The 14,353-nt window shown below is 48.6% G+C and overlaps 1 protein-coding gene across 4 annotated transcripts in view; it reads left to right on the forward strand.

The window, feature by feature from the left end:
* The window catches only part of prkcab (protein kinase C, alpha, b), a 251,196-nt gene that overhangs the window by 95,442 nt on the left and 141,401 nt on the right, over window positions 1–14,353 (forward strand). For 2 of the 4 annotated variants that reach the window (XM_079520183.1, XM_079520182.1), the window contains 2 exons: window positions 1,796–1,947; window positions 2,131–3,740. The exons of 1 other annotated variant lie outside the window; for it this stretch is intronic. In XM_079520183.1, coding sequence (XP_079376309.1) covers window positions 1,796–1,947; window positions 2,131–3,575 — 1,597 coding nt within the window. In that variant the 3' untranslated portion in view covers window positions 3,576–3,740. Of the gene's footprint in view, window positions 1–1,638; window positions 1,948–2,130; window positions 3,741–14,353 lie in introns of those variants that run through there. One more of the 4 variants, XM_079520181.1, reaches the window with a different exon arrangement.

Consider the following 14,353-nt stretch of genomic DNA (forward strand, 5'->3'; position numbering starts at 1 on the left):
AGGAAGAGAAATGTGTACATTAGCCTACATACAGTAGTTATCAGAAATTATAGTATTATCCTCTCTGCAAGTCCTTGTCAATGTCTGTTGGAGTGTAAAACAGGGAGAGCATGTGGGGAGATGAAAGTGAGAAATATCAGACAACCATTGTAACTTTTATATCATGAATATTAATAATATCTTGCCCAATACTGAGATTGAGTAAATGAGCATCTGTCTTTTTGTTTTCTATTATCTTATCAGGGAATTAGTGTTCATATCTTGCTCAATACTGAGAGTATAGATTTGTACTGACTACTCAAGTGTAGTATAACCTTGTAGTGTCCCCCACCCCCCAAAAAACATGTGTTTGGCACCCCTAAAATAATGGTTTCCCACTGTGTGCAAAACATGCGACTTAATGAGTGGCAGTGCCCTTTTCAAAATTCCAGCCCCTGCCCGTGTGTCCACTTCCATCTGAGTCAAATTGCTTGATATGCAAAGAGAGGATCAAATGTCAGCACATCTCTGTTAGATAGTATTCTTTTATGAGTCAAGTTCAATAAAAAGCAAGGCTTTTGCACACCTACATGCGACAGGAGAGGGTACGGTGCCCAACAATAAAAAAGGAACAAACACCCGCACACTGTCTTCAAATGCAGTGTCCAACTTTTAGAAGAAGACAGGGTTAGGATCACATAACAAGTTGGTCACTGCATTTGAAGACAGTTTGTTTCTTTTTCACGAGTCAACTTCAACCTGGTCTTACATTACACTACAAAACATTACACTACCAAGACTTCTTTTGTTAACGAGAGTGCATTAAATGCTCTAGCTGGCCATTTTGATAATGCTTGCACCTCCTATTTCTCCAACACCTTAATCTCACAAAAAACTGAGCTTGAGACTTCCCAAAACAAATTGATACCCCTACTACTCCGCCTAAAGACCAAGACCCACCTAATTCTAACACACTTTGCTAGTTTGGGATCAGGGTAGAAGACAGGGTTAGGCAAATATCAATGGGATTGGTATTTAAGACAGATACTCAGAGGGACAGTTCCCTCAATACCCTCATACCTGACTAACTACTTATCCAAAGTGAGTGACAGCCACAACAGGTAGCACCCATTTGCACCCATTATCTGGTACCACCCAAATATAGATTCAAATTCTCATTCTACTATCTGCCGCTCTGGCGCAGATCTGCCACCATAATGTAGAACAGTCATACTAAAATTCAGTTTTAATCTCATTCTGAACCCAAGATATAATACATATGGTTTAATCTCATGTATCTGAAGGCCAAGACATAATAAATATGGCTTAATCTCTGTAGTACCTGCACACAAGGAAATAAATACGAACCTTGAACCTCACCTGAGTGTCAGCATTCCTGCCAAGCCTTTTCTTGTCGGCCCACATTCCAAGGGTTCACTGTGGCTTTGTATGTATGAACCAATCGGAAAGGAGCCTTCATATCATGTGACCTCTGAGGAACCAGTCTGACAATAAAGTAATTCCTTTACCTAAAGCTGGCATGCAGGCCCTACCTCCTTCCACCTCTGAGGAACCAACCAGGAAGGAGCTCTCATATCATGACACGTGATCTCTGAGGAAATTAAACCAACCTTAATCTTTTTGTCAGTCACTCAGTCAGTCAGTCAGACAGACAGACAGACAGACAGACAGACAGACAGACAGACAGCTGTACTAAAATGGCGCAGCAGGGAGTTCAACTGGATCAGGAACAGTTCTGCTGTTCTATCTGTCTGGATCTACTGAAGGATCCAGTGACTGTTCCCTGTGGACACAGCTACTGCAGGAGGTGTATCGAGAGATTCTGGAACCAGGACGATCAGAGAGGAAGGTCCAGCTGTCCACAATGCAGAAACACCTTCACCCCAAGACCTGTTCTGAAGAAAAACACCATGTTGGCTGAGGTGGTGGAGAGCCTGAAGAAGACAGGTGATACCTTTAAGTTATCTTACTAAATCAATAAAGAGATTAAATGCCTATACAAAAATGGATGTACAAACATATATTAAAGGGTTCATTCCAAGGAATTATCTTTCAAGCATCGGAAATGTGAAAGTGATAGCTTCCAGATAGTTTTCAGATTTATAAATACATGTATCAATCTATCAACAGGACTCCAAGCTGCTCCCCCTGATCACTGCTACGCTGGACCTGGAGATGTGGCCTGTGATGTCTGCACTGGGAGGAGACTGAAAGCTGTGAAGACTTGTCTTCAGTGTCTGGTCTCTTACTGTGACACTCACCTCCAGCCTCACTATCAATTGGCTGCCTTTAAGAAACACAAGCTGGTCAAAGCCTCTGGCGAGCTTCAGGAGAACATCTGCTCTCGTCACAACAAGGTGAATGACCTTTTCTGTCGTACCGATCAGCAGTGTATCTGCTCTCTGTGCTCTGTGGACGAACACAAAGGTCACGATATGACCTCAGCCGCAGCAGCACGGGCTGAGAGACAGAAAGAGCTCGATACGAGTCAGCAGAACATCCAGCAGAGTATCCAAGAGAGAGAGAAAGACGTGAAGGTGCTTCACCAGGAGGTGGACTCCATCAACCACTGTGCTGACAGAGCAGTGGAGGACAGTGACACCATCTTTACTGAGCTCATCTCTTCCATGGAGAGAAGACGATCTGAGGTGAGGGAGCTGATCAGGGACCAGCAGAAACGTGAAGTGAGTCGTGCTGAAGAACTGAGGAGGCGTGTGGAGCAGGAGGTCACTGAACTGAGGAGGAGACATGCTGAGCTGGAGCAGCTCTCACTCACAGAGGATCACATCCAGTTTCTACAGCGTTACACCTCCTCCCTCTCAACGATCGGTGAAACTACTCACCCAGTCAGCAGCAATGTCCGTCCTCTGAGACACTTTGAAGATGTGACTGTGGCCGTGTCCAAGATGAGGGAGAAACTAGAGGACATTCTTACAGAGGAAGGGACAAACATCTCAGAGACAGTGAACAGAGTGGATGTTTCAATGTCAACATCACCAGAACCCAAGACCAGAGCTGAGTTCTTACAATATTCACGTCCGATCACACTGGATCCAAACACAGCTCATCAAGACCTATCTCTGTCTAAAGGGAACAGAAAAGTAACAGTGATGGACAAACCACAATCACATCCTGATCACCCAGAGAGATTCACTGAAGTATATCAGGTTCTGAGTAGAGAGGTTCTGACTGGACGCCGTTACTGGGAAGTAATGTTGAGTGGTACTGGATACTGTGTTGATATAGCAGCCTCATACAAAGATATCAGCAAAATAGGATATGGTGATGAATGTTTATTTGGACACAATGATAAATCATGGTCTTTAAATTGTACCACAGAAGGTTATAGTTTCAAACACAGACGTATTGAAACTCCCATCCCAGGCCGTGTGTCCTCCAGAGTAGGAGTGTACCTGGACCACAGTGCAGGTACTCTGTCCTTCTACAGCGTGTCTGACCATTACACCATGACTCTCCTTCACACAGTCCACACCACATTCACACACAACCTCCATGCTGGACTTAGGCTTTATTATCCATCTGGAACCACTGCTGAGTTGTGTGAGCTCAAGTAGATCACACCTTTGTTTGATCTCATGTCATGAGATCCAGAATCGTTTCGTTATTCTTTCATTGCTTTTCTCTGCCTGCTTTGTGAGCTTGTAGATCCGCTATTTTTGCTATGTGTTGTATGATATAGTATAGGGGCTTAAAGTGGTTAATAAACCTTTTTTTTTTAAAGTATATATGTTGTCCTCTTGTATTCACACACCACATTATCTTGTTGAGATGTAATCACCATTTTATGGATTTGATAATGACATGATGTTAGTTCTGTATGGGAGTTTTCTGAGTACAACAGAGTGGCATTGTAGATTGAGTGCTTGTAGATCAGCTACTTTCAAAACATTTAGTTAATCCATTGAGACCTGGAACGCATCCATGTCACGTTAGCGTTTAACCACATTAACCATTAACCCATTTTGGGCATGAACCCCTTTTGGTGTTTTAAACATTATGTTATAATTTAGCTATTGAAAAATAGCAGATCTACAAGCTCATAGCGCGCCACCGAGTGGCGCGCTATGAACATGTAGGTCTGCTATTTTTGAAAAATCGTTAAAATGTGCCTCAAATCATGATTTAGAAAACTTTTTTTTTTTAATTTCGACGTCAGGCCTGAATGGGTTAATGTAATCCATGTAGCTTTATGTTTGAGGTGCACCAGCCCCTCCAACGTCTGGCTTTCAGACATGATGTGGCAGCCAAGTCTATGGACTTTCAATTTGTCTCTGACTTATTCATGGATGATGTGACCTTTCCCTGTGCACACCAAATCTCTCTGCCAACAACGGCAGATCTACACAAGCTCAAAATGTGTGAGGTTGTAGATCTTGTAGACCCCCCCCCCCCCCCCCCCCACCAGGCTGTGGGGTTGAAGTGGTGAAAGGCTGCTCCAGGGAGATGATTAAACATCAACTATTAATGAAATGTAAACAACAGCTTGCATGTCAGCCACACACCCCCACCCACAGTATCTCTGGACTCATCAGTGGACTGTAGCCGTCTCTGATCCCAACACATTCTTAATGTTTTTTTTTTTGTGGCTTTCGCCTTTATTTTAAATTTTTTATGGAGGGACAGACAGTAGGCTGACAGGAAATGGGGAGAGAGATGGTGGGAAGACATGCAGTAAAGGCCGTCGGGATCGGGAGTCGAACCCGCGGCACACTGCCAGACTGGATTGCCAGCCAAGGTGCCTGGACCGCTGAGCCATGACCCAGGCCCAACACATTCATAGAAAATATCCTACAGCTGTCGGGGCGGAAACCTCTTATCTCCATATTCTAACAGTTTGTGTGTTTTCTTTCTTCCATAAATGAACACGTTCAGGGGCCTTAGATTAATCTATCTAGCCTGCTGGGATCGATCTATTGCCTTTGGAGCATAACGCAGAAGTATTTGCAGCTTTGATTCACGAAAATGACAGCGGGAAATGGTCCCATGGTTTGTTGTTGAAGAGAAAAACACGCCACCATTACAATGCGAAACGAAACCACCCTGCACAGCATGTTGTATAGTCCAAACAACCCCCCCCCCCCCCCCCCCCCCGTTCACATGCATTGAACTCATTTTCCCAGAAGCCCTAGCAGCCCAGAGCATGGCTTGATTTCCGGTTTCGTCGTCATATACGCGACGGCCTCGTCACCAGGTCCGCGACAAATCCGCTCTTTCTTTTTAATTATATAAAAAAAAGGCGAATTAAACACATTAAACAAATGGCGGGTTTAGCGTATTACACATCACCAACAAATTGATTAAATAGCGGGGAACGCAGGTTACGCAGTAGAACTGTTAACGCCCTAGTTGATCATACAAAAGCATTAGCAAAAGTAGCAGATCTAGAGCTTGAGCTTGTGAATCCTGAAAAGTTGCAGTATTGGACATGTGAGGTTTCCACCCGACAGAGACGACATGGCAAAGGGAGTTATCCACCTCCCCTTTTTCAGTAACACACAGAATAATTTAACATGATCTACGGGTATATATATCATTAAATATAGCCCTTCTCCATCTTGGTGCTGATGAGAGAAGACTCTAGATGGATTCCTCTGACGTGTGTGTGTGTGTGTGTGTGTGTGTGTGTGTGTGTGTGTGTGTGTGTGTGTGTGTGTGTGTGTGTGTGTGTGTGTGTGTGTGTGTGTGTGTGTGTGTGTGTGTGTGTGTGTGTGTGTGTGTGTGTGTGTGTGTGTGTGTGTGTGTGTGTGTGTGCGCGTCCACACGCTGATGCACTGCATCAGTCTCCACTTCATCAATTACAGTAAGTTACATCCATCTGTTAGTGACTCCATCTTCTACGTTCTTTGATGAATAACCTCCCACTGCCCCCCCCCCCAGTCCTCTGAATCACTATATTCTGTCTGTGAGCACTGACATACCACACACACACACACGCACATGCACAGCGGGTAGCGTATAGTGACTAGTTGCCAACTTGCTGAAGGGGTCATGACCCCTGATCACAGCCTCCATGTGTGAATGACGTCATCTCGATCTGTCCTGCTGACGCACTCATTCACACACGCACACGCACGCGCACACACACACACACACACACACACGCACACGCACACGCGCACGCACGCACACGCATGCACGCCAGTGAATGAAGGTGACTCAATCACAGGCAGACATTTCTTTCCATAATGGACATCATGGTGTGACGGTCGCCAGCACGCCTGCGTCCTGTCACACTCGTTAGCTGCATGGGTTTGGGGAGGAGTTCTGGAGGGCGGGGGTGAGGTGGGCTGGGGAGCGTGGGTGTGCATTATCCCAGAATGACTGACTCTGTTGCATATTTCACCATATAGAGTTGTATATAAACTCGAGGGCAGACTGCCCCACCCCCGGCTATACATTTCAATAGAGTTATAATACTAGAGCGGAGCCTCTACAGCGGTGCCCGTTGGGCACTGACCTACTTGGAACGATGCAAGTTGGAAATGCATGCCCCACCCAGATATTATGTCTGTGTCTCTTTTTTGCCCATATATGGAGTTCTTGGTCAGACATGCCCAAATATGTCTGTGTCCCTTTTATGGAGTTACGTGTCAGCCATGCCCAAATATGGAGTGTTGGGATGTCGGAACCGGGCCAGCTGGTGGAGTTCTGTGTCAGACATGCCCAAAATATGGAGTGTTGTGATGTCGGAACAGGCCAGCTCCATATATATGGATGCTGTGGGCAGGGGCCCTGCAAGTCCAGAGCCCGGGCAGAGGCCTTTTTTTGGCGGTTCTGGACAACCGTGGGTCCGACCGATTCGCCCCCGGGCACTGCACCCCCTGCGGTGGTGTGGAACGCGTGTGTCGAATTTGAAGTCGGCGGGGCGAACGGTTCTCGAGTTACGTGGATTACGGATGTACACCAAGGGGGCAGGCAGGCTATTCAACGTTGAAGCTCTCCTCCCTAGTGGTAGGAGGAGGGACTACAGGCGGACCCGTGGATTCATGACCGGGAAACCCCGTGCAGCTGGGCTTTAACATTGAGCGCTCGGTTGCACTTCCGCATTTGACCACCAAAATTTGGTGGTCAAATGCGGAAGTAGACGTTCTCAGACGGTACTTCCGGCAGTCTTCCGGGTGCTTCAAAACGCCACTGAGCAACTTCCACTGACATGAATAGCTGGGGGGGCGGAGCTTCGCGCCAGTTCAGTCTCTATTATATATATACTCTATGATGTACACACGTACGTACAGAGACTTGGTGCATTTCTTAGATAGATACAGTAGTAAACTAGAGGGCGGACTGACTAAAATGTGGTGCCCAAAATGCATTAGTGATAACTCCATCAACGCTCCCGATATGAATCGATTCGTGCATGTATTTCGCACGCCTTCATTTCCACCTTTGGCCAGTAGGGTATAATAGGGCAGCTTCACCTTTTTCCCAGCCCTTCATGGGGGCCTGTATTACCATATAAAATGCTAGATGCCTCATTGGCCGCTGCACTTCATTGGAGCGACACGTAAGGTGCGGAAGGCACGCTGCGTCGCCCCCACTCAAAGTGACTACTGGCCAATCACAGAGTCTTTTCCCAGACTTTATCAATTCAATCCAAAGGAGCTTCATTGGCATGAGAAAATATTGCCTCTGATTGGCCCAGAGGCGGAACAAACCGGGCCAGGGGGTTGACCGGGCTTCGCCGAACCCCCCCCCCCCTATACCATGTTTAACGTATATTAAGTGTGTACACATTGTTTAAGTCAAAGATGCGCAGCATCATGGCTTTCATATGGTTTCATATGGTAAACGTTGGCTAAAAGCAATCCACCATCACTTCTAATCAATGTTTACAGTCAGTCTGCCAGTCCCTCCCTCCCGGGCCCCGGGAATATTATGATCTGGAAAAACCTAACTGTCTGTCATAGAAGTAGGCTTACAACCGAACAGACTTCCTCTTCAAAATAAGAGCTATACTTGTAATGATTATAGTCATGCAACACTAGTTGTATTTCTTAAGTGAACTTGCAGGATGTGTAGATATATTTGTAGCACCCTGAGAGATAACGCTTTGAACGGGTATCTGTCGAGTGTCTGCGTAACGCTGTGTGGTCGTCGATAGATCATCTGACAGCCCCGGGTCCCCTGGAGTCACAGGCCCCCTGGAGTCACGGGCCCCCTGGAGTCACGGGTCCCCTGGAGTCACGGGCCCCCTGGAGTCACGGGCCCCCTGGAGTCACGGGCCCCCTGGAGTCACGGGTCCCCTGGAGTCACGGGCCCCCTGGAGTCACGGGCCCCCTGGAGTCACGGGCCCCCTGGAGTCACGGGTCCCCTGGAGTCACGGGCCCCCTGGAGTCACAGGCCCCCTGGAGTCACGGGCCCCCTGGAGTCACGGGCCCCCTGGAGTCACGGGCCCCCTGGAGTCACGGGCCCCCTGGAGTCACAGGCCCCCTGGAGTCACAGGCCCCCTGGAGTCACAGGCCCCCTGGAGTCACGGGCCCCCTGGAGTCACGGGCCCCCTGGAGTCACGGGCCCCCTGGAGTCACGGGCCCTCTGGAGTCACGGGCCCCCTGGAGTCACGGGCCGCCTGGAGTCACAGGCCCCCTGGAGTCACAGGCCCCCTGGAGTCACAGGCCCCCTGGAGTCACAGGCCCCCTGGAGTCACGGGCCCCCTGGAGTCACGGGCCCCCTGGAGTCACGGGCCCCCTGGAGTCACGGGCCCTCTGGAGTCACGGGCCCCCTGGAGTCACGGGCCGCCTGGAGTCACGGGCCCCCTGGAGTCACGGGCCCCCTGGAGTCACGGGCCCCCTGGAGTCACGGGCCCCCTGGAGTCATGGGCCCCCTGGAGTCACGGGCCCTCTGGAGTCACGGGCCCTCTGGAGTCACGGGCCCCCTGGAGTCACGGGCCGCCTGGAGTCACGGGCCCCCTGGAGTCACAGGCCCCCTGGAGTCACGGGCCCCCTGGAGTCACGGGCCCCCTGGAGTCACGGGCCCCCTGGAGTCACAGGCCCTCTGGAGTCACGGGCCCCCTGGAGTCACGGGCCGCCTGGAGTCACAGGCCCCCTGGAGTCACAGGCCCCCTGGAGTCACGGGCCCCCTGGAGTCACAGGCTCCCTGGAGTCACGGGCCCTCTGGAGTCACGGGCCCCCTGGAGTCACGGGCCCCCTGGAGTCACAGGCCCCCTGGAGTCACGGGCCCCCTGGAGTCACGGGCCCCCTGGAGTCACGGGCCCTCTGGAGTCACGGGCCCCCTGGAGTCACGGGCCCCCTGGAGTCACGGGCCCCCTGGAGTCACGGGCCCCCTGGAGTCACAGGCCCCCTGGAGTCACGGGCCCCCTGGAGTCACGGGCCCTCTGGAGTCACGGGCCCTCTGGAGTCACAGGCCGTGGGGAAACCACTCATCCTCCGTATGCAGCTCTTTCCGTCGCACGTTGATGATCTGGGCTCGCGCTCGTGCACATTTATACAGTAATACTGCTCAACCCAAGTTGTTACGTTGTTACGCCAACATGACCAGGTCAACCAAAGTGCTGTACAAGGTAAAAACAAAAGAGCAAACGATGCAATATGAACAGATATTATAGCATGCAAAGAGATGAGCAACAAACATGAGCACCAGTGAGGGAAAACAGAGCTGTCACTGAAGGCCAGGGAGAAGAAATAAGTCTTTAACCTGGATTTAAAAATAGTCTATGGACTGGTGGGCTCTGATGGGGTATGGGCAAATTATTCCAGAGCCTATGGGGACAGCCGCCGCAAAGGCCCGGTCACCCCTAATCATTTTTACTAGATGTCGAGGCGGCCTTCAAATCCAGTACTGAATTACGCCGATCAGAGAAATGGTGGCACCGAGTTTTAAACACTGCTTTAAAGCCACATATGTGTGCATTTTGTTTTGGCAGGGAGGGGGGGGGGGGGGGTGACTATACTCACGGCAGACCCCTGAACAGTGTCTGTGGGACGTTTGTTTTTTTGCGGGATGTCATCATGTCCCTAAGTTGAGTTCTTTTTTCTTTTCTTTTTGACAAAATGCTCATAGACCCTATACAATATGTTCCGTTTTGATCAACCGTCTGGGGACTGCGGGCTCAACAACAACCCACCGCTGCAGCTTTTCAAATCGCCCTTTTCCCTTTATTTTCCTTTCCTTTCCTTTAGCCTGAAGTGAGCTTTAAAATGAGCCTGATTCCATTTCCAGACACAGCTCCTGGACTAGGCTGCGATGTGCGCCGCGCCTCCCTCCCTCCCTCCCTCCCGCCCGCCCGCCCGCCCGCCCGCCCGCCAGGGGTGACGGATGGCACGTCTTTCATCTCCAGCAGGAGCAAATACCCCTCTAGGCGGAGCTTTCTCCTCATACCAGGCAGACGGTCGGGAACATCCGTGCCACTCAAAGGAGCCGACTGCTCCGCGTCGCGGAGTGAAGCTTTAAATTGACACGCAAGCCACTCTTTGGAGCCACTCAAAGACGTGCATCGTGAACAATAGCACACGGTTAATATAGACGCACGTTCGTTATTCCTCTTTCTGTTCCTCACTTTGTGCTCATTCACACTACGTGAAGCCTTCCCTTAACCCGTTCAGGACGGGAACCCCATTTTGGTGTTTTAACGGCATTATGTTTTGCTTTAGCTATTGAAAAATAGCAGATCTACAAGTTCATAGCGCGGCACCGAGTGCCGCGCTATGAACTTGTAGGTCTGCTATTTTTGAAAAATCTTGAAATTGTGGCGCAAATCTTTGAATATATATATTCTTTCAGAGCGAACGTTTTTAACTCAAATCTTTGCTTCTGATGGGGGGGGTCCCTATGGAACAACATATTTTCAGAGGGGGGTCGGCGGCCAATTACATATATTTTTGGGGGTCCTTGACGTGAAAATGTTTGAGAACCACTGACAGAAATATAGGTTTTACAGAAAACTGTCACGGCATTTTGTAGAATCTGGCCTCGGTCCTAAATGTCTTAAATGTCAGAAAATAGCAGACCTACAAGTTCATAGCGCGGCACCGAGTGCCGCGCTATGAACTTGTAGGTCTGCTATTTTTGAAAAATCTTGAAATTGTGGCGCAAATCTTTGAATATATATATTCTTTCAGAGCGAACGTTTTTAACTCAAATCTTTGCTTCTGATGGGGGGGTCCCTATGGAACAACATATTTTCAGAGGGGGGTCGGCGGCCACTCACATATATTTTTGGGGGTCCTTGACGTGAAAATGTTTGAGAACCACTGACAGAAATATAGGTTTTACAGAAAACTGTCACGGCATTTTGTAGAATCTGGCCTCGGTCCTAAATGTCTTAAATGTCAGAAAATAGCAGACCTACAAGTTCATAGCGCGGCACCGAGTGCCGCGCTATGAACTTGTAGGTCTGCTATTTTTGAAAAATCTTGAAATTGTGGCGCAAATCTTTGAATATATATATTCTTTCAGAGCGAACGTTTTTAACTCAAATCTTTGCTTCTGATGGGGGGGGTCCCTATGGAACAACATATTTTCAGAGGGGGGTCGGCGGCCACTCACATATATTTTTGGGGGTCCTTGACATGAAAATGTTTGAGAACCACTGTAGAATCTGGCCTCCGTCCTAAATGTCTTAAATGTCAGAAACGCAACACTTCCCTACAACTCTGCATGAACCGCCGGGATGCGCTCCCCTGTTGACCCCTAATTACAGCTCCTCTCCTCTCCGTAGCACTCAGTGACTCACCCCGACGCCAGTCGAGTGCCTTTAAATGGTGCGACAAGCAGAGCAAAGTGACAACACGAGTCACGGCTTCCACATACCTGAGCAGCAGCGTGCTGGAGGTAGGAAACAGCTGAGTTAAGGAAGGGTGGGGGGGGTGTTAGCTTGTCAGTGGTTCATTAGAGCTGGTGGGGCTGACATGCAGAAAAGTGCTGCACTCGTCTCTCCGCTATAGTTGTCTGTCTGACGATTTGAGTGTAACGTTTAACCCATTTAGGCCTGACGTCGAAATAAAAAAAAAGTCTTCTAAATCCGTTTTCTGAAATACCTATGATTCTATATCAGTGGTTCTCAAAATGTCATGTCAAGGACCACAAAAAATATGTATGCATTTGGCCGCCGACCTCCATTTGAAAATATGTTGTTCCAGGGACCCTCCCAGAAGCAAAGATTTGAGTTAAAAATCGATCACTCTGAAAGAATATATATTCAAAGATTTGTGCCACATTTTCACGATTTTTCAAAAATAGCAGACCTACAAGCTCGTAGCGCGCAACTCGGTGGCGCGCTATGAGCTTGTAGATCTGCTATTTAAAGGGTTAAAGGCACGCTCAGCGAGTGATTCAAATGTAAAACTGTAAATGCCGCATCGCTGTTGTACGCCTCTCCCCGACCAGCTGTGGGTTACATGAGTAGACTATGTATTGTAAGTGCATTGTGTAATGAAGACTTGGAAGGACAGTCTATATAATGAATTGCATTTTTGTAGCGCTTTTCCAAGTGCTCAAAGCGCTTTACAATGGTTCATTCATTCATACATTGGGAGGTGAAGCGACGAACAGTCGACGCCAGCGTTCTCACTTCCCACATGCACACACCAATGGTGGCAAGCTCAGACTGACCAACTCATTGGAGGCAATGTAGGGTTCAGTGTCTTGCCCAAGGACACTTCCACATGTGGACAGGAGGAGCCGGGATTCGAACCGCCGACCCATGGATCATTGGACGACCTGCTCTACCTCCTGAGCCACAGCCGCCCTCCATACGAGTCTGTATTATGTATTATAAGTGCATTATGAAGTGGCAAAGGGGCGGCTGTGGCTCAGGTATAGGGCAAGTCTTCCAATGATCCGTGGTTCGGCGGTTCAAATCCCGGCTCCTCCATGTCCACACGTCGAAGTGATCTTGGGCAAGACAATGAACCCCACATAGCCTCCAATGAGTCGGTCGGTGCTAGCCTGCCGCCACGTGGGAAGTGAGGACGCTGGCGTCGACTGTTCGCCCCTTCACCTCCCGATGTATGAATGAATGGAACACGGTGACCTTGACCTTAAGACTTTTGACCAAAAAACCTCTTTCTAATCAGTGCATCCTTGAGTCCAAGTGGACGTTTGTGCCAAATGTCATGAGATTCCCGTCAAGACTTTCCTGAGATATATCGTGCTCATGAGGTTGGGAGTACAGTACGCATATACAGACAACTGGAAAACATAACGTACTGCCTCCAGCCATGGCTGCCTGCCAAGGAGGCACCGAACTGAAAACTAGCAGTGCATACATGTTTGTTTATTCTACCTTTCCTATCCTCTCTACTCTTCTCATGGAATACTACAAAGTTAAACAGATGGAGTGCGTGCGGACAGAAATACTAACTGCTCTACACCCTGTGAACTGTGATGTTACAAATTCAACTGATTCTGACTCTAATATATCCCGGTGATTAACTCGGCTCTTGATAAAAAAAAAAGACCCCAGATAACTTAATAATATTGTCTGTCACTACTAGAAACAACTGTTTCTTCTGCAAGGCTCAGCAATGCACATCTTTAACCCATTTTGGGGCGGGAACCCCTTTTGGTGTTAGCATTATGTTATGCTTTAGCTATTGAAAAATAGCAGATCTACAAGCTCATAGCGCGCCACCGAGTGGCGCGCTATGAGCTTGTAGGTCTGCTATTTTTGAAAAATCGAAGAACGACTGACATAGAAACATAGCTTTTTCAGAAAACTGTCAGGATTTAGATGACATTTTTAGAATCTGATCTCAGGTCAAAATGGGATAAACACAGTCAGGGCCGCTTTTTAGGTAGTGCGGGCGGTGCCGTCGCACAGGGCCTCGCGCCTGCGAGGCCTTGCGCCTGCGAGGCCTTGCGCCAAAAAGAACAGAACAGCGTTATAAAATGTCAGACTACACAGTGCCTGTTAGAATTTATTCAAAGTGACGAGATCACGGAGGGAATAACATAGTTTCGTAGTGCTCATCCTACCAAAATGTTACATAGCCTATATTGCATCCGATTTGACTCTGCATAAAACAGCGTTCTGCATGGATGAATTATCATGGATATTATTTCCGCCCTCGTCCTTCTGAGACGGTGAACATTAGATTCCTCTCGCTGTATGAACAGGAGAACACTGCTCACATCCCCACAGCAGAGCTTCAAGTCAATGTTCTTTCTTGAGGAGGAAATAAACAAACAACACAAAAAAAACATAAGCCCAAACCACACCAAAGGGTCGGTTCGGGACAAAACGTTTTCTAACACCCAGGGGTATTTAGGACCATTAAATCAGCGATTTACAGCAACGGAGCACATTTAGCGACGCACCAGGCGCTATCCCGGATGTAGCTGAAGTAGCTAGATGTAGCCAAAACACCCCCGAGGC

Source organism: Electrona antarctica (genome assembly GCF_951216825.1).
Source record: "Electrona antarctica genome assembly, chromosome: 14".
Classification (NCBI taxonomy): Eukaryota; Metazoa; Chordata; class Actinopteri; order Myctophiformes; family Myctophidae; genus Electrona; species Electrona antarctica.